General features: G+C 45.3%; 1 protein-coding gene across 3 annotated transcripts in view; it reads right to left on the bottom strand.

Moving 5' to 3' along the window:
- Positions 1-284: 284 nt before the first annotated feature.
- The window catches only part of RAB3B (RAB3B, member RAS oncogene family), an 86,221-nt gene continuing 59,622 nt past the window's right edge, over positions 285-26,883 (bottom strand). For all 3 annotated transcript variants that reach the window (XM_060305571.1, XM_060305579.2, XM_030870131.2), the window contains 3 exons: positions 17,844-17,962; positions 14,484-14,608; positions 285-2,725 (listed from right to left, as the gene is read on the bottom strand). In XM_060305571.1, coding sequence (XP_060161554.1) covers positions 2,538-2,725; positions 14,484-14,608; positions 17,844-17,962 — 432 coding nt within the window. In that variant the 3' untranslated portion in view covers positions 285-2,537. The remainder of the gene's footprint in view (positions 2,726-14,483; positions 14,609-17,843; positions 17,963-26,883) is intronic.

Genomic DNA, 26,883 nt, shown 5'->3' with positions numbered 1-26,883 from the left:
ACTGTACTATAAGAAACCTAGTACAGAATGTGGTGAAAAGCACAGACCTTGGAGCCTACTTTCTGGCTTTGAACCCCAGCTCTACCACTTACTCATTATGTGACCTTAGGCAAGCTAGAGAACCTCTTTGTTCCTTAATTTCCTTGTCTTTAAATGAGATTGATTATAATGCCTCCCTCACAAGGATGTTGGAAAGATAAATGAGTTAATACATGTTAAGTGTTTGGAGCAATGGCTAGTATTGAGTAAGCATGACAACAGTATTAGCCTCAGTGATATTGGGGTGATAGTCCTCATCTCTTGGGTTTATTTTGCAGATCAACAGAAATGTTGAAGGTGAAAAAAAAGAGTCTCAAGAGTTATTCATGCCAGAAGGGACCCGAAAGATTACCCACGTAACCTCCCTCATTTTTTTTTTTTTTTTTTTTTTCGGTACGCGGGCCTCTCACTGTTGTGGCCTCTCCCGTTGCGGAGCACAGGCTCCGGACGCGCAGGCTCAGCGGCCATGGCTCATGGGCCCAGCCGCTCCGCGGGATGTGGGATCCTCTCGGACCGGGGCACGAACCCGCATCCCCTGCATTGGTAGGCAGACTCTCAACCACTGCACCACCAGGGAAGCCCACCTCCCTCATTTTATAAGTGGGAAATCAAGACTCAGTGATGGGGAATAACTGGTCCAGAGTCACACTTGATTTAAGGGCAGAGTCTGAGTCTCCTGATTCCAAGTCCAAAGCGCCATCCTCTGCACTGTGTCAAAGAAGGCAACATCTCCACAGAGCTGACCCTGAAGGGTCCTTTTATGTAGTCATTGGACCTGTTGCTAGTTAATGCACTTGCCTAGGAAAATAAGCTGCATTTAAAATGGAGAGAAAACTTGGGAGAGACTCTCCCTCCTCCCCCACTGACTTCTGAAGTGTCAAGCTGGGGATTCAGGCCAAGGCTGGGAGGAAAGATTTTCAGGAATCGTTGCTAGCTCCACATCATTATTTCAGTTAAAAACCAAACATGTGCCTGTGTCCAAACAAGCTAGAACCATGAACTGATGCAGTCAGTTTGTTGCTGGTGTCAGAGGCGTGTTTTTTGTTTTCTTTGGGTGTTTAATTAAGTGGCTTCCACCAGAAGGAGTTTCACATCTGCTCTTCGGTAGAAACTAAGCTTTCACCCTCAGGAGAATGAGGTTAGGATTGGGACCTCTGAGTTCACTTTTCCCAATTTTTTCAGGGTCATACCCCCTTAGATTTATTCTGCTTTGAATCACATTTCCCAGTTGGACTACTCAAGAGTGATTGAAACATGGGCTGGAGGAAAGGGCAGGATGGGGAGAAGACCCTAAGAAGAAGGGCAGATGGGATTAGAACTATTTGATTTAGAGAAAGGGCAGATTCCAGGGGTCATGATTTCTGTTCTCAAATCATCTAAGGGTGTCACGGGGCAGAGGGAGCAGAGACTGTGAAGTCTCTGACAGCAGAGCTGGTACAAATGGAGTGGGAAGAGGAAGAAGAATTTCCAGGAGGCAGATTTCAGCTTAAAGCAAGGAAAACTTTCTGATTATGAGAGATGGCCAAAGATGGTGTGGAAACTGAGCTCCCATCCCTGCCTAGAAGGTATGTTTAGAAGAGATTTGGCTGTGAGGCTTGACAGCCAATTGTCAGAGACATGAAGATTGGAATTGACTAGTGAGACCTGGTAAAATTTGGGATTCCACCAACTATAAATTTTTCAGATTCTGGGAGTCTAAGAACCAATGACCAATGTCATGGAGTTCCACAGTTAAGAACCTACTGGAAAGCAGCAAAATCAGAAATTCGTGACCTGTTTATCTTGCCTGTGTTTCTCTTTTTCTCTCTTTGTCTTTCTTGAGCTCATGCACTTGCTCTTTCATATAGCAGGAACCTTTGACATTTTGCAGGGGATAATCTTTTTCTTTTAAATGTGTTTCTGACTCAGCCTTTGCTCCTTCAGCATCATTTAGAGAGGCTGAGCTTTCTGGAGATTAGCTCTGGCCTGTCACCACAGCAACTGCCCAGGCCCTGTGGGCATCCGTGGTAACAGGCGAGGGCTTTGAGAAACAAGGCTTGTCTAGTGGTGAGAGGAAGCCCCACAGGGAGCCTGATATGAAACAAGCAGGTTGTGTATGGAGAGGTATTTTTCAAAAGGATTAGCTATGCAGGTGTGTCTCACTTTACACAGTTGGCCAGGCCCTGAAAAGTGTGCGTGGGTGTGTCAAATTTTGGTCAAGGGAGGAAATCTTATTTTAAAGGCAGGAAAGAGATTCGCTTTTCAAGTCCCTGTAGTGAATCCCCTTCATAAAGTGGATTCTCCTTTTGTAAAATGAACCTCTGCCCACATTATGACCTAGTTAGTCTAGTGCTGAGTGTCTGTGAGTGGGGCCATCCATAGAGAACCCCAGGGGCATGCTTCCACTTTCACTGCAGGCAAGGAACAGCAGCAAATCAGCTGAGGGAAGACAGAGTATAACGGAGAAGCAAAGTGGGTGCGGTGCCACAATGAAGGGAGATCAGGACAGTGGGCCTTGCCTAGCATGAGCAGCTCTGCTGCAGCAGTGGCGGGGTGTCCGAGAGACGGGTGTTCTTGGAGGTGCCCAGCAAGGAGGGGTCTGTGTCCAGCGTATCAGACATCTTGTCGCAAATGGCATCCACCAGACACTCGAAGGCCTGCCTCACGCTGATGTTCTCCTTGGCGCTGGCTTCAAAGAAGTCAAACCCTGAGGATAGAAGAGAGACAGCAGTAAGGATCTTTCCCTTCCTCTTCATGCCCCCTGGCCAGAACACTCTGCATTAATACAGCCAGTGCTCAGGAGTAAAGCAAGAAGGCCTAATTCCACGGGCAGAGGATTCTGCCTCAAGGAGAGGGTACCGTGCAGGTATTACCTGCACTGGTTTTAGAGTCAGACGGATCCTGGCTCTATCACTGACCAGCTGTGTAACCCTGGGCAAGTCACCTATTTTCTTTATGAATCAATTCCCTGGTTTATAAATTGGGATAATTTTATCTATCTCATAGAATTATTTCAAGGTTTAAACAAGATGATGCATGTAAAGTGTATAGTCCTGTGCCTGATAACACGGCGTGTGTGTGTGTGTGTGTGTGTGTGTGTGTGTGTGTGTGTGATAATTAGGTGTCTTCTGAGAGTGACTACTTGACTATGTGTACACAGCACTTGAGCTTCCAAAGCATTGATCAGCATCCATTATCTCATTTGATCCTCATGTCACCCCTAGGGGAAGGAGGGTCCAGGCAGAGCCTCTCCATTTCACTAATGCTCACGCTGTGGCTCAGAGAAGTAAGCTGACCTGCCCAAGGTCACCAGTATAAGAAGCCCAAGCTTTGTCCTTTTTGACCAGGGCTTTCACTCCACTTTCCCCTGCCTCTACTCACCCCAGCCTGGCCAGTCTAGTCTGGTTCTGGGAGACACTCCAAGATCCACACTGGATAAGCGGAGCTTCATTTGCTCTGTCTACTCACAGACACACTGGGTTAACTCCCCTCAGAGGGGTTCCTCCTCCCTGAATTTCCAGGAATCGCCCTGGATCTCTCGCTCCTCACACGGACCCAACAAATTGCCCAGGAAAAACTGCACCTGAAGGGTGAGACATTCTTGTCTGTTTTGCACCTTGAGATCCTTAAAGGTACTTTCTGTGACAATGAACAGAACTTGGTTGTCCCAGGAGACATGAGCAAGGCCCTCCTGATTCAGACAAAGCGGCTGCTTTCCAACTTGGTCTTGGCCAGGTTGGTGGCAGCCCTTAGAAGCATAAGCCTCCATTCTCCATCATGTCCCTGCGCCGGCCTACTCTTTCCTCTGTTGTCTGTCCACCTTCCTCTTTCCCTTCCTTCTGAGTCCATCTTTATTTCTCCTCAAAAGCTTTCCTCTTCCCTTTTTTCCATGTTAGCTCCTTCTTTTCCCCTTATGTTTCTCATACTCCTTGGGATCCTTAATATTAATTGAGTGCCTACTATATGCCAGATGCTATGCTAGGAGCTTTACAAATATTGTTTTCCTTAATCCTCACAACAGCCTGTGGGGTAAATATAATCATCTCCAATTTACAAAAGAAAAATGAAGGCTCTAAGAGATTACCTAACTCACACAAGGTCACGTGACTGTGTTAGTGGAAACTGGTTTTAGATCTGGGTCTGGCTAGCTCCTACATCCATACACACCCCTGCCTCCCGTTTCGGCCTCCTTTGCTTTTTTTTTTTTTTTTTGGCGGTACACGGGCCTCTCACTGTTGTGGCCTCTCCTGCCACGGAGCACAGGCCCCGGACGCACAGGCTCAGCAGCCATGGCCCACAGGCCCAGCCACTCCGCGGCACGCGGGATCCTCCCAGACCGGGGCACGAACCCGTGTCCCCTGCATCGGCAGGCGGACTCCCAACCACTGCGCCACCAGGGAAGCCCTCCTTTGCTTTTATCTGACTACCACAGTGTCTGAATCTGGGCAAGTCACTTCCTCTTTCTGAATCACTTAACCTCTCTGAGTCTCGGCCTCCTTGTTTGTCAAATGGGAATAACAACAGCATCTTCCTGCTGAGAGCAGTCCTGGAGGACTGAGCAAGACAATGGATAAATTGCTGTACGAAGTTGCCTGTTACAATGACAGTTTCTTTCTGCTCGTCTTTCATCTGCTCCTCTCACTTCCCCTTCATCCCTTTCCTCCCTCTTTTGTCATCCTCTCACACAGAGGAGGGGGGTCTCTTTCCTCCTCCCTCCTTCTCCCTATTATCCCATTGTCCACAGAGAGGGCTGAAGCCCCCAGGTACAAACAGGGCTCCTCTTCCCCGGGCCACGCCAGCTTGAAGGCACTCGCAATTCCTGCCAGCCCGCCTCTGGTTGACAGCCTCTCCTGTAGCCCATTTCCCAACATGAGAAAGCAAGGTGCAGAAGTGCCGGCTAATTGAGGACATGTGATGAAGAAGGAAGTGGCTGCTGGCTCCTTATCCTCAGGCTGTAGAGACTTGGCTTGAGAGACCCTCCAGCATGTTGCTTTTCCTTAACGAATATCATAAACATTGACTCTCTGGCCTTTGACTGGTTTGTTACAAGTGACAGTGTTTGGGGAAGTGGGCAGAGTATGTTGCTTGCCTAGGAAAGGGGCAAACAGGTAAAGAAGTAAGTAGGCTTAAACCATCAGTTTGGATGAAGATGGGGACACAGGTCAAGGCCAGGATCACCAATCCCTCCTGAGGAATTGGCACTGAGGGGAGGACGTGTCCCATTGTGCAGGTGGGCAGTGGGAAGAAGTCCAGAAGTCAGACAGCCTGGATTTGAATATAGTCTCTGTCAGCTACCAGCTGTGTGACCTCAGGCAAATTGCCTAATTTCTCCCAGCCTCAGGCAAATTGCCTAATTTCTCCCAGCCTCTGTATCCTCATCTGTAGAATGGGTGAATATCACCTACCTCACAGGGTGGTAATAAGAATTAAATGCACAAAAGTATGTGAAGTGGTTGGCACGTGTAATACATGACCATTCCCTTTCCCTTATGTTCCCAGCCCATCTGAGTCCCAGCTTCCTTGCCCCTCCATCAGTCCCCAGGCCTTTGGGGAAAGCCTCTTTTTCTTCATCATTCAGGGTCAATCAATAAACCAGGTCTTTACTGAACAGTAACTTTGTGCCAGGTCTTGCATTGAGTGCCAGGGACAAGGGGAGACCAAATCTAATTGTGGAGAAAAGACACACTTATCAGAGTGTCAGTCCCTCACACGTTCATAGTCCTTAACGATTCCCAAATACAATTTTAAAACAACTTTTTGGGGGTATCAAGGCAAGGGTTATCACTTATAATTTACAGATAGGGAAACTGAGGCTCAGGGATGGGGCATAAGCCAGGGCTCTATCCCTTATGCCCCCTTGTCTCACTCTCAGTTGGGACAGTGACAGAATACACTATAATCCAGGTAGAGCAAACGAGAGGCTGTGCAGGAATGCGGCAGAGGGAGAGAGTGACAGGGGAGGAGAGGGGGAATAGGCTTCCAAAAGTTAGTGGCGATGGGTGTCTTTAAGGCCAGAACAGAGCAAAACTCTTCACCTGACTAACTTATTCTTTAGGACTCAGCTTAGGTATGGCTTTGCCTCCTCCTCTGTGCTTCCCTCTGCCACAGCACGTGTTACCGTGCATGGTGGAAGTCCAAGGAGCTCCCCAAGCAGGGACCACGTCATTCATCTGAGCTCCAGTACCAGCCAGAAGAGTAGGGGCTTGGTGAATGTTAACTGAATGAACAGACAGATGGATGCAGGAGACGGGAATGAGCGTGGAGGATGTGGTTGAGGGGCTGTGGACAGTGGGGTTCATGAGAACTCATCTCAATAAGCATGGCAAACCCTGTGCTGGGCACTGGGAACACTGAAGTGAATCAGATGAGGTTCCTAACCTTGAGAAGCGGAGATAGACACACTGACAGTGTGATAAATGCTGGAAGGGTGGGGAGTGAGGGAACTGTCATGGCACAGAGGAGGCACTTATCTGAGCCTGGGGCCCAGGGAAGTCTTCTTGGAGAAGCTGATTCTTAAGCAGATATCAGCTAGATAAAGACATGTGTGAGCACATGCATGTATAGGACACCAGGCAGGGGAAACCGCATAAACACATATAATGGGACAAAAAACAGTCTTGGTGTATCCCAGTATGACCATAGCAGTTTGTTATCATTAGAGCAGCAAGCTCAAAGTGGTGACGGAAGAGGGAGTAAGTAACCAAACACGGAGAGCGCATATGTCAGGCCAAGGAGATGTCATCACTGCCGTCTCAAAGATACCCAAGGTATGAGAACTCTGATTCAAGTAACTGGTGCGTGACCCTGGCCAGCTCGTGGGTCTCTTTTGCTAGCAGAACAATCCCAAATGCACCTCCACCCAACGACTGTCAGACTCCTGGAAGGCTCTTCATTAGTAGGCCCAGGCGGTAACCTTTCCTCAGGTTCATTAGTCAGGAGTCTCAGGAGCTGAGAATCTAGAGAGCTCAGGAAGATGAGGACCACTTAATCAGACTATCCCCCAGTCCTTTCCTCCCTCTAATTGGCTTCAGAACAATGGAATTTCTGCTGCCTTTAATTGGGCCCAATTCTTAATTGAATCTGAGATGATTCCCACCCCCAAAATGCTCCTGTTTACCTATCCTGTCCAAAGGCAGCTGTCACAGCCCCACAGATTCCACTGACTCTGTCCACACTGCCTGCTTCTGAATTTGACTTTAGAACTCTTTTCAGAAACTCACAACTAGCTAAACTTGCTTCTCCTCACCCTGAAACTGCCCCAGAACATTTCTCCTCTACTTTTATGTTCAAATCCCTTCTCTAGCCTGCTCTGATACCTCATCATCTCCATCTTGTATCAGTCTTCAACTCAAGCCCCTCTGGTCACTGATGATTTTGGCAAGGGATTCACTGTCTTCCTTTCCACCCAGGCTTGTACTCATTCTCAGGAACTTTGGGTTTCAGGTGGACAATCTATCCAACACCCTGGCTCTTAATTTCTTAACCATCTCATTTCCAGCAACATTCTCTTCCGTTTTGTTTCTGCTATGCCCCTGTCCTTATAACTTGAGCTATTTTGACTTAGATTTGTGTCACTGGAACTCAAAGAGGTTTAATTCATCCAATATCCAGCCTCATTAGGTTGACACCCAAGATTCTGCATGGCTCAGCCTCTGTCCACTTCCCCAGCCTCATCCTCCTGGCTCACACCATGCTCCAGAAACATCGACACTTTCTTATTTGGTTTCTTTACTCATGCTACTTACTACTCTTTAGTTCCTACACCTAATCCTCTTCATTACTCACCTGTGGAATCCCTGATTCCACAGAGCCTTCCCTTTCTCTCCCCACCCCATCTCCACCACTCAGAACATACAATGCACCGCTCCCCTAGACTCCCATGGTACCTGACATGATTGTTTCAGTCAGAGTCCATCAGGAAAATGGGCACTATTCTTAAAATTTTAACTAGAGGGAACTGGTTATATGGGTGGTAGAAGAACTAAGAGGTCAAACAGAATACTGAAGAAACCCAGAGATTATTAACAGAAAAGAAAACTATTAATGGGGCCAAAGGAAGTTAAAACTGTGGGAGCAGGAGTCAGAGAAGAGGAGCAGCCTCTACTGGGGGAGCCTGCCAAGGGGTGGGGGAGACACACATGCAGGTTTTTCTCTTTTCCCCAACTCCCATCACTTGCCAGTGTCTCTCCTTGGCTAAACACAGCCAGAAGCCACTGTCACAGGAGGCTGGGAAACACAGCCTGCAAAGGTCAACTCCCCAGGGGGTGGTTTCAAGAGAGAGCCAGAGCTGGAGAAGGGTGAAGAATGCTAGTAAACAGGACGTTGAGATTATCTCTCTACTATTTTGCTTCCCTGGTCAATGAGCAACTTGAGAGCAGGGAACTTATTCACCTCTGTGGCACCAGGGTCCATCATGTGTTCAGTGATTGTGGCAGATTGTTCACCGCCCTCCCTGTAGAGGATTTTGTATTCCCACCCACTGCCAAGTGGCTTGCAGTGCCTCCTTGTGGGAGGAACATATCTCCCTTGTCAATCAACATCAGATTTCATCATGTAACTTGCTTTGGCCAATGCATGTGGGCATGCCAAGTCCCAACAGAAGCCTTGAGAGTCTTTGTGTGGCTTAGGCATCTCAGATTGGATCTCAGAGTTGCATGACATGCACAGAGTTGCAGCTGACTTGCTGCTGGCATGTAATGTGAGTGAGAAATAAACCTTTATTATCCAAGCTCCTGACTTGGGTTATGTGTTACCACAACATAATCTAAAGAATTCTCACCAACACTGGGACTGAGGGTGAAATTTCAAGAGAAACTACTGCAAGCTTTTGGGAAAACACCACTGGGTGGTGATACAATGGAAGCGTTAAGATTTTGAGTCTAAAGGCTGAGTTAGAGTACTGGACCTGCCACCTACGACCTGTGTGGCTTAGAAAAGTTACATAATCTTCAAGTGAGAAAAGAAAGACACGGAAGTGTGGCACAGCTCATTGCATGCAAGAAAACATAAGTGGTCTGAACTCAGCTTCTTCAGTGTAATGGAGCTGAAGACAATGCCGCCTCCCAGACTAGGAGTGAGAGTGAGGGTCACAAGAGAATTGTTGTGAAAACACATTGTGAATCATAAGTCACTACACCAAGGTTAGTTATTCTCAATGTCAGCTAGGTCTTTGTTTCTCTGCACCAGGCTGAGTGATGCAAGGTTTCAATTCACCCCAATCCAAAAAACATTTATCAAGCACCTAAAATAAGCAAAGCCCTGTACAAGGGTCTGTGGGGACTGAGTGATGAGTGGGGAATTGTGTGAATTGAAATCATGGAGTCAGAGGGATAGAGCTGAACAGACCTTCCCACTCAACTAATCCAAATCCCCTGTTTTTCAAAAGGGCAAAATTGAGACCCAGAAACAGGAAACAAGATGCTCAAGGTTACACAGTAAACTAGTGGCAGAAGCAGAATAAAACCCTCAGTCTCCAAACTCCTAGGCTGATACTTTTCCCTCCACACTTCACTGAAGTGAGTGTTTATGTGTATGTTTCAAAACCACATTTTGAACAGGTTTCTCCTGCCCTTGTAGGCAGAAGCACATTTCTCTTTACTAGCATCCCTGGGCTCTAGTCTAGACCCATTCCCAGTCAGATCGAGGAAGAGACAAGGAGCCCCTTTTCGAGCCGCACAAAGAGGTAGAGGCCCTAACATGTCATGCTTCCTGGAATAGGAGTCCCTGAAACTTCTCTGCCCTCCCAAAGATCCACTTGCCTCAGCGTCTCTACAGCCTCATCCACGTCCCAGGAACTTTGAGGATATAGAAGACCTGCAGCTACTCAAAGCTTTAATAAATGTTAGTTGCTGGCCATATCAGTAGTTCTGGCTGAGAGAGTTGAGAAACACTAAAAGAAAGGGAGTCCTGAAGAGGAGTCCCATAAAGCAGAGGATGGCCCTACTGCACTGGCAAGCAGATCACTGAGACTTACTTAATAGTTGGTGTAGCAGAGGGTGAGGATGAGGAAGGCTGAGTATCCTCTCTCACTGCTCGCAGATATGATCACATCCTTGCGAAATTCTTGACATGGTCTGCAAGATCCTGCATGATCTGGCCCCTGCCCACCTCTCCACCCTCATCTCCCACTACTCTCCCCTTGACTAGTTAGTCCCTGCAACATGGTCTTTCAAATCTCATGAGCGTTTTCAGCTCTAAACTACGTTAGGGCTGGTCTTGATGTAGAACACTCCCCTCCCCGACCCACCCTCAATCTTTGCCTAATTTTTTTCTGATCCTTTAGTTCTCAGCTTAAGAGTTACTTTCTCAGAAGATCTTGACTCTCCAGTCTAAAATTAGGGTTTCTCTCTTTTTTACTTTCTTAATAGCACTTGCAGTGGCCTTATGTTACTCTTATCTGTCCACCATTCCTTCCTTTATGGAACTTCTACTTTAAACAACTGTGGTGGGACTATAGGTTACAATACTTGCCTCCCCCAGCCACTGGGACAGGCATGTGACTCACAGGTAGCCAATCACAGTCTTCCCTGAGATTGACATAAGGTAGTTGGGAGCAAGAATCCTCTTTTTGCAGAAGTTGGAAGATATGAATCTGGAGCTGCCATCATCCATCTTACTCCCCATTCAGAGTCTGACTATAGAAAGAGGCTGAAGGCATACACAAAGCTAAGAAATAGTGCAATTAAGTTGCACTCATAAGCTAATAAATTCTATTTTTTAAAATTAAAGCTTGTTTAATTTGGGATTTTATCACTTGCCCTAATGAGAGTCCTAAGTCAAATAGAACTTACCACAATTTTTAACAGGTTTATTGAGATATAATTCACATACCATACAATTCACCCATTTACACAATTTTTAATTATATATTTATTTGTATAATTATTTGTTTAGTGTCTCTCTCCCCCATTAGTTCCGTGACAGTAAGAATCACAGCTAAGTGCCAAGATAAAACCTGGCTCAGAGTATGTGCTCAATAAATATTTTTCAATAAACAAATGTACGAGTGAATGAGTATCTATCCTGTGCTGGGTGGCTGGGATAATGAAAAAAAATTTTAGACGTAACCCCTGCTACTGCTGAGGTCTACCAAGAGAGACAGACATGTAAATAGGCAAGTTCTGGTAAGCAGTAGAGGAAAGCTCAGGAAGTTGTGTAAGACTGAGATGGGTTACCTTGACCTACCCAAATCTAACCAATTCATTAAGGCCCTCTTTAAGTACCTTCCTAAACCCTGTAGTAAGAATTAATCTCACTTCCATCTGTTTTCCTACATCAATTAGATAGATCTTTATTGGCTCTACCACTTCCTGATTGTGTAATCTTGAGCAAGAACCTAATTTTTCAGAGTATTGAACATGACCTACCTTGAAGACTTATAGTGAGAATTAAATGAGATAATTAACACAAAGCATTTCATATAATGCCAGCCGTTATTACGATATTTGCTGTATAGTGAGGTTAAATGGTTAGAAGCACCGGCTCTGGAGCCAGACTACTGCTTGAATTCAAATTCTGACTCTACTTGTTACTAGCTGTATGACCTTAAGCAAGTTACTCAACTTCTCTGTGCCTCACTTTTCTCATCTGTTAAAAGAACAACTTGGATATAAGAAAAGTACCTATCTCAGAGGGTTCTAGGGGGATTAAGTTAAATGAGTAATACTTTAAACACTTAGAATAGGGCCCGGCACATGGTAAACACCTAATAAATGTTTAACTAACACACCTTTTTAAAATGCTAGTCATAAGGGTCTGGCATGCTGGCTATATTTTTTCCAAATATAAAATTAACTCACCTTTTAAAAACTTAGTCTTGTTTAACATTAAGGGCTTGACATGCTGATTATATATTTTTTCTAATACACACCAAAATATATACATAAAATCATTTTGCACACCTCCAGTGACATGAGTCTCCCGCCTGGAGAAGCACTACTCTAGACTCACACAATCCAATGATTTATGATTCCCTAAACACAGAGTGCTGTTCCTTGCCTTTGCCAGTGTTATTCCCCCGCCTGGAACGTCCTTGCCTTTCTTTCTCACTTGGCTGCTCCTACTTGTCTTCAAGACTCAGAGTGGGCATCATGTTCTCTGACCCCAACTGAATAGGTGCCTCCTCTGTGCTCCCGCAACCCCGGCACATCCCTCTATCACAACATTGATCACCAGGTGGATCCCTATTTCTGTCTCAGACCAGGGAACATAGCCTATTTCACAGCACAGTACTTGGCATGGAGTAGGAGCTCAGGAAGTCGTAATTAGAACAAAGTAAAATGACGTAGCCAAATACTTGACTCCATAAAATTTTAATCCAAACATAGTCTTGCAGTGTTTACTCACTGCCAGGCCATTTGCCAGGCACGGTGGGTATAAAGATAAACAAGACTCACTTCCTGTCGTCATGGAGCTTTCTGGAGACAAATATGGAAACAAGTGCACCCAAGTGTGATGGGTACTGTGCCTGTTGCATGTACGGGGTACACTAAGTGGGGGCACAAAGAAAAGAGCTGGGGGAATACGGAAGAGGCTTCAGAGCAGTGAAGATGTTCTGAAAGCTGAGTGGGCTTTCAACAGCTGGATAAAAGTAGGGGATGGGGAGTAGAAAAGAGCCTTTCAAACAGATGGTACATCGTTGATCCAGGGACAGCGTTGGGAGTCTCGGCGACAGCAGGCTGAAGACATAAAGAGATAGCCTGAGGTCACCCATGTGAGGGCTTCGCCACATGTTCACTGTTCTGTGAACTATGGGAATGGGTAGAGGCACATTCTGGACCCTGAGAACCTCTGGGGTGATGGGGTAAGAACCATCAAGAGCCAAATGGCCCAGCCTTCGTATTTATTAAGCACCTACAGTGTGTTAATTTCTATTCCAGGTCACACTGGAGGACAGGAAAGGGAAGAAAGAAGTATAGGACACTCTCCTATACATCTACTCATAATACACATAACACAAATATATACAAGACACAACTCACACTTGTATATTATACAATTTTCCCACCTACCAGCCCAAATATCTGTACTTCAGAAACTGGCAGAGAATATAACTTTAAACTCCCTATTCCTCAATACTTACAGCACCTAGGTTGTAAGAAACACTTAGGGAGACTGGCTAAAAGCTAAGCAGTACTTCATTCTTCTAGAAGACTTCCCTAAGGTGATCCCACATTGAACCCCAATACAGAAAAGAAAAGAAAAAAAGGAAGAAAAGAAAGGCTGCTCTTTTAAGCAAGTGTAGGTAGGTGTCCTGCTGTGCAGTCACTGAGACACAACTGAGGCACCTGGGTCTCAGTGGAGCACAAGGATCAAGGTGCTTTAACCCTGGAAAAAGCTGCATGCTTAAACCACGTTGTCTCATCCCTCATACAATGACTTTTGCCGTGAATTGTATTTTGGTGACAAAGCATCAGTTTACACTGAGAGAAATTGTAAGACACAGCCTACAATGTTCAGCGTTGTAGTTGCTGTAAGGCATGTTAGATATTAAGGATGTTGTCACATTCAGCATATAGAGTCTGCTCTACAGTTGCCAGTGGAGAGCAGTGTTTCTCTGGAATAATGGGTTTGTTTTCATCTTAAGGACCATCTCTGAACCATGTAACTGATTATGTTTCCCTCTTTGCAATGGTTGCTGAGAAGCTCAAAGCAAATATTTTGGCCCAACTCTTGCACATGCCCAAAAACTTATAAAATATACACTTATCTCACCCCTGGCCTCCTCTTATGTTCTCCTACACTTGCTTTCGCTTTGCTTCAATTGTCTCACTTATTTTTTTATTGATGTATTGATACTACGATGATTTTTATAGGATACTTCAAATCCTTTGTGGAAGGAGCTGGTTAAAAAAATGATTTCATAAATTTACATTTTATTTATACATTCAAGGACCTCCCTGGTGGCACAGTGGTTAAGAATCCGCCTGCCAATGCAGGGGACACGGGTTCGATCCCTGGTCTGGGAAGATCTCACATGCTGCGGAGCAACTAGGCCCGTGCGCCACAACTATTGAGCCTGCACTCTAGAGCCTGCGAGCCACAACTACTGAGTCTGCGCACCACAACTACTGAAGCCCATGCACCTAGAGCCCATGCTCCACAACAAGAGAATCCACCGCAAGAAGAAGCCTGAGCACCGCAACGAAGAGTAGCCCCTGCTCACCGCAACTAGAGAAAGCCCGTGTGCAGCAACGAAGACCCAACGCAGCCAAAAATAAATAAATCTATAAAAAATTGTTTATACATTCAATGTAACAAAATATACATGTATCATAAATAATGAATACCTAGAATTCACTAGCACAAAGCCCATATGTACATCACACAAATATGAAACAATACACACAGAGCACATATGCACAAAATTCACAATCACAGCACATCTTTAATGTCACAAATACAAACACACACTTGTCCTCTCCATTTGCCCCACTCCCGTGCATACACATGTGCCGTGCACATACCCAGCTGCTCTGCGAGGAGCCGGCCCTTCTCGGTGGGAACAACCCTCTCTTCCTCCATGTCACACTTGTTCCCCACCAGGATGACCTGTGCATTGTCCCAGGAGTAGGTCTTGATCTGAGTAGCCCTAAAGAGAGACAGAGAGATGACGGTGTTAACGACATCCTCCTAGGCTAGAAAGGACCCTGCAAAGCTCACAGAAGCCCCTTCAGTGGGGTTCACAACACACGAGATACTGTCAGCTAATTCATCCTAGGACAGTCAGACCTCTGCTCCTGCTGGCTGTCACAGATGCTGACCCTTAAGCCCTGGTTGCAAACTTCACTCACCTATTTGGAGTCCACCTCTAATGCCCTCTCCTCACAGGCAGAGAGCTCTTTCTAAAACATCTATCAGATGATTCGTCCTTTCTTAAAAGTCTTCTCTGGTCCCTGGACTAGCTAAGTGATGAAGTCTAGATCCCTCAGTTAGGCGTTCAAGACCATTTACATCCTGTCTCTCCAGCCTCATCACCCTTCCTCTCACTTCACAAACCTCACCCATTCCCCAAAGGCTCTTCCATGGCATGTGCCTTTGCCTTTACTGGAAATCCCTTCCCCACACTAAGTCATCCTCCAAGGCTCGGGGCTGATCCCACAGTTGCCTGGGGGAGGCTTCTCAAGCTTCCCCTGGCCCAACAAGCCTCTCCCTCCTCCTCTTCACTGAGGCCTTAGATCATTATTATTTGTAGAAACCAAAATGTCAGCAGTGGTTTCCCTCACGTAGGATGATTATGAAATTTTATTCATTTATTTATTTTTGGCTGTGTTGGGTCTTCGTTGCTGCGTGCGGACTTTCTCTAGTTGTGGCGAGCGGGGGCTACTCTTCACTGCTGTGCACGGGCTTCTCATTGTGGTGGCTTCTCTTGTTGTGGAGCATGGGCTCTAGGTGCATGGGCTTCAGTAGTTGTGGCACTCAGGCTCAGTAGTTGTGGCTTGCAGGCTCTAGAGCGCAGGCTCAGTAGTTATGGTGCACGGGCTTAGTTGCTCCGAGGCATGTGGGATCTTCCCAGACTAGGGATCGAACCCGTGTCCCCTGCATTGCCAGGCAGATTCTCAACCACTGTACCACCAGGGAAGTCCCAAAACTTTAAAAAAATACTTTACCTTTCAAAATTTTGAAAGTGAGCATGTATTACTTTTATAATGAGAAACAAACTTTTAAACAGAGGAAATAAAATCAGACCATTTTATTCAGGAGACATCTTTTTGTGTAGTTGGCCTAACTCTGTCCCCAAATACCTCATCAGGTAGAAACAATTACCTTCCCTTTTGTTCCCCTACTCTTTTTTGTGGCGCCTGTCACATTCGGCTGAATTTATCTGTCTCTCCTTGAGAGCAGGGACAGGCTTATTCATCTTTGGGGTACCAGCCCCCAGCATAGAGCACAGAGAAAAAAAGTCATTGATTGTCTGATGAAGGAAGAAGCCAGCAAACGATTGATCCTGAAGCAGATCTAAATAAAATCTGACCCTATCCTGACACTGACAATCTAACTTAACCCTAACTGCAACCTGGACCGATAGCCAACCCTGCTCCTAAAGCTCATCTCACCACCAATCTTCTCTTTAAGGGTGAAAAGCCACTTCCTCAAAGGCTAGAATTTACTCAACCACCATTTGTGGCGAACCGACAGAGAGCCAGGTTCTGTGCTGGGTACTGGGGCTTAGATGGCAGGTGGGTGCTAGGCTGGGACCAAGTTTCCCAGAGGCAAAACTAAAGGCCAGAGCTTGGGAAAGATAGACATTCAGTCTTCAGCTTCAAGACAGGTACATGGAGCCAACTCCCCAAGTCTCCCATGCCACTCTTCTGTCATCTTCCTCCCTCCTCCCACCACGATCCAGGCTCAGCTCCCAGATTAGCAACTTAGGTTATTCTTGGAGGAATCTTCACCAGGTGTTAAAGTCACTGTGTGCCTGAGGCAGAATGAACAGCGACTGATGGAGAGAGGGAAGGAGGTCAAGGCCGACAGGGAATGGGCAGTGTGGAGATACTTAAAGAAAGAGCTAATCACTTCGTGGTGGGAGGTGGGGGGGAAAGACGGAGACATGGGAGAAGGGAGGAGAAGAGAAAAATCATGACTGGAGGAGGGAAGAGAGGGAACAAGAAAGGAAAAAAGCAGGAGAAAAAAGAGGCATAAAGAGAGAGGAAGGGAAAAAAGAGGGAGGAAAGGAGAAAAAAGGAAGGTGGAGAGAAGGACTTGTTAAAAGGAAAGGGGGAGAAAGGAGGAAGAAGGGGATGACCAACAGACTAAGAAGGACAACACATGGGTGACAGGCATGTGGGTGGCACCCTAGACTGATGCTCAGAACTCAGGGGGTGGTGGGGAGAACGTGGCAAGCAGCCTGCAAGGCCACTCCCAGCTCAAGGCTCCAAGGCACCAACAGTGCTGCACATAGTCATGACAACTGTTCCTTGGGAGACAGGAAGTCTTCAAAGGGTAGCTGTTCGGCAAAGAAGAGCGGGAGACAAGCTTGGCACTGGCCAGCTCCGCTGCTGTGTGCCCAGCCTACTCAGCCTCTCTGATTGTGAAGAAGAGCCAGGCACACACGCTCCATCTTCCCCATCCTTTCCACTGATTAGGGGCACCGGGTCCTGGCCCTCTGTCTCACGTGCCCTTCCTCTCGTGCTCCCTTCTCCCTGTGAGTAATGCTCCAGGAAGAAAGATGTAAGTTGCTCAGAGGTTATACCTCTGGGGAACTGTGCCGATTTCTATCGTATCAAGATGTTGAATCTTTATGAACTTGGACCCCCGGCCCAGGGATAAACTTTATAGGGAAGCAATATGTGGATTCACTTAGCACTATGTCCAGAATGATGTCTCTAAAACACTAATTTGAACCTGTTGTTTCCCTGTTCAAATGTCCTCACCTACCAGATAAAATCCAAATCCCTCACCCCAGCACACATAATCCTTCATGACCTCTGCTCTTCTTACCCTCTCACTTACCTTCTTATCTTTGCACATCTGTACTATTTTTCTGGAACATTCTTACCCATTTGTCCCTCTGGCTAACTCCTGTTCATCTTTCAAAACGCAGCATATGTGTCAGCAATTCCAGGACAACTTCCCTGACTTCCCAGGCTGGGTCAGAGCCCTCCGCTGGGTTCCCACAGCCCTGGTGCCACTCTCATCACTGCACCTGTCACATGATATTTTCATTGCCTGCTCACTGATCTGTCCTGTCCTCTCATCTGTGAACTTTTTGAGGACAGGAGCCATGTCTGATTCATTCGAGTTTCCCTAGCACATAGCACAGAGCCTAGTACATACTAGGTTTTCATGAACAGTTTGATGAGTGGGTGAAGGAACGAATCTCATACCAGTCTTGGACAGCATTGAAGGATTCCTCATTGGTGACGTCATACATCAGGATGAAGCCCATGGCTCCACGGTAATAGGCTGTGGTGATGGTCCGGTATCGCTCCTGTCCAGCCGTGTCCTGGGTGGGAAAAGGAAAGTGTCAGCCTCCTAGAAAGTCTGCTTTGTTTCTAAAGAGTCCCCAGGACAATTAAAATCATCCAAAGTATATTTAAGGAGCACCTATTATGTACCTTTTATTGTACTTGGTGACTAGAATAAAATGGTTTCTGAAACCTCATAGAAATTAATAAGAAGATAATTAAAATCCCAATAGAAAAATGAGCAGGAGTAAAGAACAATTCACAGAAGAAATGTAAATGGATAATTATTATATTAATAGGTTTTAACCTTATTTTTAATTATAATTCCCATTATAGTTGAGGATGTAGTGAGATGTATAACCTCATACCTTGCTTGTGGGAATGACACTTGGTTCAATCTTTCTGGTAATCAATTTGGAAGTCCCAAGAGCATTAAAAATAGTTGTACCCTTTGAACTAGAAATTTTTCCTTCTAAAAACTTTTTCTACAAAAATAGAATATCAGACAAATATTTATGCACAAAAATGCTTCTTACAACTTTATTTAGACATTGAAAAACTGACATCAACCTATATATTCAACAATAGGAGAATGGTTAAAATACAAGATTTTTAATGTGTTTATTTATACAAGAATATTTATTATAATGGAACAATTCTCGTATGTGCGATATAATGTCAGTTTCATAACTACATATGCAGAGAAGGAAACTGGAAAGAAACACATCAAAAGGTTAATAGTGATTATCTCTGTATGAAAGATAAGAATTACCAGGATTTTCATTTTCTTCAGCTATTTTTATTTCCTCTATGCTAAGCATGTATTACTTATATAAGGAGAAACAAATAAACATTTTTACTAAAAAAAGACAAAGACAATTCTTTATCTCAAGCAGCTCACAGTCTAGTTGGAAAGACAAACATGTAAGCAAGATAAGCCAAGCCCCACAACAAAGTGTTGCTGGAGTACACTGGGATGCTTCACAATGTCCACACGGTCCTTATGTGAGGGACCAGCCGGTCTTCTCTGAATCATTAGTTTTAGATGTGTGATACTTGAGCACGTATAAAACATTTCCTCATATATTATCTTATTTAAATTTTATAGTAATCTCTATGAGGTAGGGATCAGTATTTACATTTTGTAGTTGAGAATGCAAAAATGCAGAGAGGGTAAGTGATTTTTCCAAGGCCACAATGCTGGTGACAAAAGCTATGCCTTAAATCTAGGACTTCTGATTCCAAGTCCAATGCACATACCATTATACCTCAATCAGTGAAAGATTTATCCACAGGCATTTACTGAACACTATCCATAATGATAATAAAAACAAATAGGGACTTCCCTGGTGATCCAGTGGGTAAGGTTCCATGCTCTCAATGCAGAGGGCCTGGGTTCGATCCCTGGTCAGGGAACTAGATCCCACATGCATGCTGCAACTAAGAAGTCCACATGCTGCAACTAAGAGTCACACGCTGCAACTAAGAAGTCTGCACACCGCAACTAAGATATCTGCACGCCACAACTAAGAAGCCTGCATGCTGGACTTCTCTGGTGGCACAGTAGTTAAGAATCCGCCTGCCAATGCAGGGGACACGGGTTTGAGCCCTGGTCCAGGAAGATCCCACATGCCGCGAAGCAATGAAGCCCGTGCACCACAACTACTGAGCCTGTGCTCTAGAGCCTGCGAGCCACAGCTACTGAGCCCGTGTGCCACAACTACTGAAGCCTGTGCACTTAGAACCTGTGCTCTGCAACAAGAGAAACCACCTCAATGAGAAGCCCATGCACCACAAAGAAGTGTAGCCCCAGCTCACTGCAACTAGAGAAAGCCCATGCGCAGCAACAAAGACCCAAAGCAGCCCAAAATAAGTTAATTAATTAAAAAATTAAAAATAAAAAATAAGACGCCTGCATGCCACAACTAAGACCTAGCACAGCCTAAATAAATGGTTAAAAAAATAAAAACAAATAATGAGAACAATAAGAATTATAGCCTGCCATTAATTGTACATATGTTGCACCTGTTATCCATAAACTTCAGAAAAACCCTGTAGGGTACATATCATTACTCCCATTTTACAAATGAGAAAACTGAAGTTCAGAGAGATTGCCCATCAAATGTAAGATTTGGGATTCAAAACAAGTATGTCTGACTCCTACACCCATTACAGTATATTGCCTTGGCTATGAACCATACTTTGTGTGACACAGAAATGGAACAAGGACCATCCTTGCCCTAAGGAAGCCTCAGTAAAAGTAAAGAGGTGGCTAAGACATACCACTGAACTCATAATAACAATATGTGGCAGTGTGTCATCAGTACCGGCTATGTGGCATAAAGAAAATGTGTTACACAAGTCAGATAAGGTAGAAACATGGTGGTTTTAGGTAGTTATGGAAGATGTCAAAGCAGAGATAGTGTACCAGTTAGGGTAGACTGGGTTATTCAATAATACGCAATCTCAAAATCTCAACAGCTTCAAAAACAAGGTTTTATTTTTCACTATTTTTACATATCCATCAAGGGTTGGCTGGGTGCTCTGCTTTTTGTCTTCCTCATTCCAGGATAAACAGTGACAGGGTGGGGCTTCCCAGGTGGCGCAGTGGTTGAGAGTCCGCCTGCCAATGCAGGGGACACAGGTTCGTGCCCCAGTCTGGGAAGATCCCACATGCTGCGGAGCGGCTGGGCCCGTGAGCCATGGCCACTGAGTCTGCGCGCCCGGAGCCTGTGCTCCGCAACGGGAGAGGCCACAACAGTGAGAGGCCCGCGTACCGAAAAAAAAAAAGAGTGACAGGGTGGCTACGAGAGGGAAAGAAAGTGTATGAGTCATGTGTTGGCTCTTCCACTTTTCCCATTCACTGGCCAAAGCAAGTCACATGCCCATACCCAAGAAAGCACAATCCTATAATATGCCCAGGAGGAGAATGGGAAATGTGGTAGATGGCATAGCCACTCCCATGTACCAAGCCCAGGAGCATTACCTACAGATGTGCTTACTTGGTAACAGAAGGAGACAACAGGGATTCTCCGAAAGAAGAATTTTCCAAGCAGAAAAGTGAAGGAAAGGTATTTTGGCAGAAGGAAGATGTTTTTCCAGTGACTACTCCAGAAGAACTTAAGGAACGGCGGGAAATGAGTAGATGAAGCTAGAAAGAGCTTTGAATGCCATGCTATGGAGTTTGAACTTGATCTTTTTAGGGTCAAAGATTTTGAGACAGGAGATTAACATGATTGGATCTGAACTTTAGAAAGATCACTCTGACTCTGATGTGGAGAATGAACTGGAGGAAGTAGAGATGGGAGGCAGGAAAGCTGGTTGGTTAGATCTTTGCAGTGGTTCAGGTGCGACCTAAGATGGATTTGAACTAGAGCGGTAGCAATGAGGATGGAGTAGAAATAGACTCAAGAGGTATTTAAGAGGTGAATTACAGGGCATGATGACAGATGGGTTTTGTTTCTGGCAGGGCTCAGTTTCTTCATGTCCTGAGCAATTCAGCTCTGACCCAGACTTGCACATTACTCAGCAAAACAAAATCCGCATTTAACACACCCACCATCCTTGGAGAGCATAGGAATCACCATCTTCTGTTTGCTGAGCAGGTTTTTGGGTGTCTTACTCTTTACCTCAAGCAGCCTAACAGAGTATTCCTTCTGACCACATACAGTACTTCTCCCTAAGAGTTCTGGCAAACAGAATTTTATCCAGCTCATGAATGGGTGAGTGGATGAATGAATTAAAGAATGAATGAAGAGATAGATGATTGAGTGCGTGAGTGAGTGAGAGTGAGTGAGTAAACATCTAACACAGGAATCTTAGGCACTAATATTAGAGAAATATTCACTGTCTGCCATATCTCACAAAAGCTCTGTGTGTGTGTGTGTGTACCTATGAAACACTGCAGCAGAATTTGATCCTCCCCTCCCACACTCTTACCTCTGCTTCCTGAGCTCCTCAGAGCCAACACAACAGATGAGACTCCTCCCTCCAATCTACAGGCTCAGACCTTAAATCTTGTCCTGTAGGGTTTAGAATTAAGCCACCTGTCCAGACTGGTGATCTAAAGGCCCAAGCAGGATTTCTGAGCAACTGCACTGACAGCAGTTCTCATCTCTTCTCATTCCACCCACATTATACCATTTCTCTATGAGAGTTTCCAGTCTCTTATCTCTGCCTGGAGCCTGGCCCTGTGCCCCAGCTCTTTGACAAAGAATCCTGCCACCCAATTGATGCCCAATTAATTGGAAATCCTGGTATAGAATAATAAATGAGCTTGGACATGGAATCAGTTTCACCTCTGTACTCCCAGTGCCTAGCACAGGGCTATGCACACAGTAGGGATTCAATCACCACCTTGTTAAACAAAAAGGCCACATAGTTTTAAGGTTAGGAGCACGGTCTCTGGAATTAGACTTCTGGGTGTAAACCCCTGTTTTAGCACTTACTATGTGACAATGGCAGGCAGCCTCTAAAATGGCTCCCAATGATTGCTGTCTCCTGGTATTCATGCTCTTCGGTAATCCCCTCCTGGGGCAATTTTCCTTTCGGGGGGCCTTAGTTTCTTCATTTATAAAACGGGAATAATAACAATACCTATTTCACAAAGTTATCGTGAAGATTAAGAACGTTATTATATCTAAAATGCTTGGAACAGTTCCTGATACAGAGTAAATGTCACTTAGGCATTATTTTTGTACTTCCACAGTCAGCCCCAGGAGCAGGGCCAGCTTCCCAGGGTCTGCCCAACAGGAGTGAATGAGTATCATGCCATGTGCCACTTCTCATTCAAACCTGCCCAGGGCTGCCTCCACCCAGGGTCTCAATATGATGCTTCCCTCAAGGAGCAGAAAGTGGCCAGACAGAAAGGGAATGGATGAGTTAAGAGTTGAGCAGGCTTTGGACTTCCCTGGTGGCTCAGTGGTTGAGAATCTGCCTACTAATGCAGGGGACACGGGTTCCATCCCTGGTCCGGGAAGATCCCACATGCCACGGAGCAACTAAGCCCATGCGCCACAACTACTGAGCCTGCACTCTAGAGCCCATGAGCCACAACTACTGAAGCCCGCGCACCTAGAGCCTGTGCTCCGCAACAAGAGAAGCCACCCCAATGAGAAGCCCGCCCACCACAATGAAGAGTAGCCCCCGCTTGCCACAACTAGAGAAAAGCCCACACGCAGCAACAAAGACCTAATGCAGCCAAAAATAAATAAATAAATAAATAAAATTTATTTTTAAAAAAGAGTTGGGGCTTCCCTGGTGGCGCAGTGGTTGAGAGTCCACCTGCCGATGCAGGGCACACGGGTTCGTGCCCCGGTCTGGGAGGATCCCACATGTCGCGGAGCGGCTGGGCCCGTGAGCCATGGCCGCTGAGCCTGCGCGTCCGGAGCCTGTGCTCCGCAACGGGAGAGGCCACAACAGTGAGAGGTCCACGTACCGCCAAAAAAAAAAAAAAAATTAATACAATAAAAATAATAAAAATTAAAAAAAGAGTTGATCTGGCTTTGGTCTGACTCCCAGCTCTGCTACTCATCAACTGTGTGCTTTTGGACAGCTTGGTTCTTTCATCTCTCTGAGGCTCAGCTTCCTCACAATTCGAATGGAATAATAATGCTTACTTTGTAGGGTGTTTGTAATTAACTAAGATTATTTTAAATGTCTGGCTCATAATAGATACTCAAATATAGGAGTATTTGTCATTTTCATTATTATTTTACTTTTCTAAGCCTTAATTTCCTCATCAATAAAGTGGTGATAATAATACCAGCCCTGAAGTGGTTATGTGAGGATCAGTGACAATGTACTGGTAGAGCTTGGCAGAGTGCCAGGCACATAGTAGGTGCTCAGTGAAGTTCATAGTAGCTACTGCTATTACTGTTGATATTGTTGTTGTTGTTGTTATTCATCTAAAGAAAAGCAAGGTTGGAAACAACAATCCAGCTCTCACTACCCTGTGCTCAATAGAAAGTAGCCCAGAGAATCACTTCTAAACCTCCCTCTCTCTTTTATTTTTAAAAATCACTTTGACGAACATTGATTCCCCTCCCACTGAGGAGAGTCAGAAATAGAACCAAAGAGGAGACAGGAAGGAGGAGAAAGAAAGAGGCATGACTCACTGGCTACTTGAGGAAGGAGACCGTGTCATCAAGAGCAATCAATTCACTTCTACGAAGCAGACACTCATTGAGCTCTTCATATGGGCAGAGCCTTATGCCAGAGAGCGGACACCATGATGCACAAGCCACCATCCTGGCCTGCAGCAGCCCTGTCAGTGTGGCCGACAGACACTTGCTATGTGCCAGGCGCTTTGATAAGTGCTTCATATATGGGATCTTATTATTTGTACTAACAAAATAAAACTGCTATGTGCCAGGCACTATGCTAAGCACTTTTCCTACTGTACTTAGTTTTCAAAACAGCCTTGAAATACTGTTATCTTTATTTACAGATGAGAAAAATTTAAATAACTTGCCTACAATCTTGCAACCAGTTCATGGCAGACAGATTCAAAGCTAGGTCTGATTCCAAAGCCTGTGCTCTTCCTGGGATGCCCTTTGCGCTACGTTATTTCTCTTAATTATTATGTCAGCCTGAAGCAGGACGAGTTTGAGTCCCCATTTTATATATGGATTAACTGAGGGTCACAGAGGTTAAGTAAATTGCTAGAGTCACAAGCTATAAGGAAGCAGAGTCAGGATTCAAATTCGGTCTTTTGACAAGTGTGTATTTTCAGCACAGCCTATAGCCCAACCAGACTGTGTATTCTGAATCCCTCTCTGCCCCTCAGGACAGGACCCAGCCCACCCTGAAGCCTTCCAGATAGGAGATCCTCCAACCATGTCTAAGACTTCCTAAGGCCAACAATCTCCCCTCCACCAGAGGGTAAGGCTGGAAATCACCCACAAAGCTTAAATGGAATCACGTGTGTCTGGCACACAGGTGCTCAACAATATTAGTTATGTTCTCTGTCTTGATTGAATCATTGATCCAACACAGATCCATCATTTCTTTCTGGAGTTTCCTCCTTGTCACCCACACATGCAATACTAATTTCTGCTCCATATGTCTGTTCATGCTACTCTCTCTGCCACATATGCCCCCTCCCAGCTCCTCCACTTGTCTTGACTATCAGATTGTTGAGTTCTAAAATTAAAAGTAAATCTTAGAAGTTACTCAATCCACCCGCTCACTTAAAAAAGGAATTCCTTCTACAGCATACTTACATTGAGTGTTCCCAATGTTGGATGCCTACCACCTCCAAAGGCAGCCACTCCACTGATGGACAGTTCTGAGTATTAGAACATTTCTTCCTTCCATAGAGCTGAAAGCTGCATGTGGTAATTTCTATTCATTGATTTAACGCTGTTCTCTGGAGACCCAAAGAATAAATCTATTTTTTCACTCATGTGGCAGCCCTCCAAATATTTAAGTTCTAGGTTTGTTTAGCTCACACACACACACACACACACACACACACACACACACACACACACACACAACAACTGCGCCTTGAAGAGGTGAATGATGAAAAGAGGCTTAAATAAAACCAGGTCTTCTGACTCCAAGAGACCAATGCACATGGCACAGGGCTACATCCCTGATGTTTTAAATCACGTGTGACAGGCACCACAATTAAACAGAATGACCAGAACAGTGACGGGAACTTGAAACTGTGTCATGGGAGAAGCAACTGAAGGAAGGAAGAAGCTTTGGGGAATCCTACTGCTATCTTCAAATATCTAAAGTGCCTAAAGGGAGGGTATTCCTCCTTTTCCTTTCTATTTTTTTTTTTTTCCAAATCTTCACTGGGCACTGATTCTGTGGCAAGTGTTGGCTAGGTCCTGAAGATAAAAGGTTGAATACTACACATGCCTACTTGAAGTCTACAGTGTCTGTTGACTGGAAAGAGAAATGTGCATTGGATGGGGATTCTGAGGCAGGAGAAGCCCATTCCCATAGAGCCTTCTAGCACCTTTCCTTGAGGCAACACTCTTCCTTTGGAGCTCAGCTCAGCAGAGGAACTGGCCTGACCATCCTGGCAATGTCAAATGCTCCAATTACAGGTTCTCCTGGCACCATGTACTTCTTTTTAGCACTCCTCCCCACTGTAATTTTGTATTTATTTGTGTAATTATTTGATTAAAGTCTGTCTTCCCTGCCAAACTGCAAGGGCCACAAGAACAGGATGCCTGGTTTTGCCTACTATTGTGTCTCCAGTGCCTGGCACAGCCCTGGCACATGGGGTGGGGGAGACTTCCAAAAAATACTGGTTGAAAGGGTGAATTTTGCGGGTGACTGCAACATTTTTGACAGAGCACACTGAATGTCAGATGGGAATTTCTAAAAATCCAAATCTCATCTCCTTACTCTGGGTCTAAATCCCTTCCCCGGCTGCCCACACGATGGGGTCCAAGCAACTCCATAGAACGTAGACCCTTCAGGATCTACTCAGGTTTCCTTTCCAGTTTCTTCCCTCCCATTCCTCCACTGAACCAGTGAGTTCCAGCTTTGCCTAACTAGTGGTTTCCCAAACACTGCTCCTTCACATCCCTGGGCCTTAACCTGATATGCTCATCTTTGCCTGAAATCCCCTTTCTCTTTTATAATTCACAATCTTCTTCAAGGTCACATCCTCGGAAACTTTCCTTGGCCTCCTCTCCTCTGACAAAGTAACTTCTTCCTCTGCCCTTTTATGATTTGGCATTATATCATCACACACATCACATTTATTATAGCTACTGGTTCATTCATCTGTCTCCTCTTCCAGATTATGAGCGTCTTTTTTTTGCCACACTGCGCGGCTTGCTTGTGGGACCTCAGTTCCCTGACCAGGGGTCGAACCTGGGCCCTGGCGTTGGAAGTGCAGAGTCTTAACCATTGGACCACCCGGGAATTCCCTATGAGCATCTTGAGACCCAATCTTTATTTAGCTAAATCCCAGGCCCTCAACTATAGCATC

This window comes from Globicephala melas, chromosome 1 (genome assembly GCF_963455315.2).
Source record: "Globicephala melas chromosome 1, mGloMel1.2, whole genome shotgun sequence".
In the NCBI taxonomy this organism is placed as follows: domain Eukaryota; kingdom Metazoa; phylum Chordata; class Mammalia; order Artiodactyla; family Delphinidae; genus Globicephala; species Globicephala melas.
This window is presented reverse-complemented; position numbering and strand designations above follow the sequence as displayed.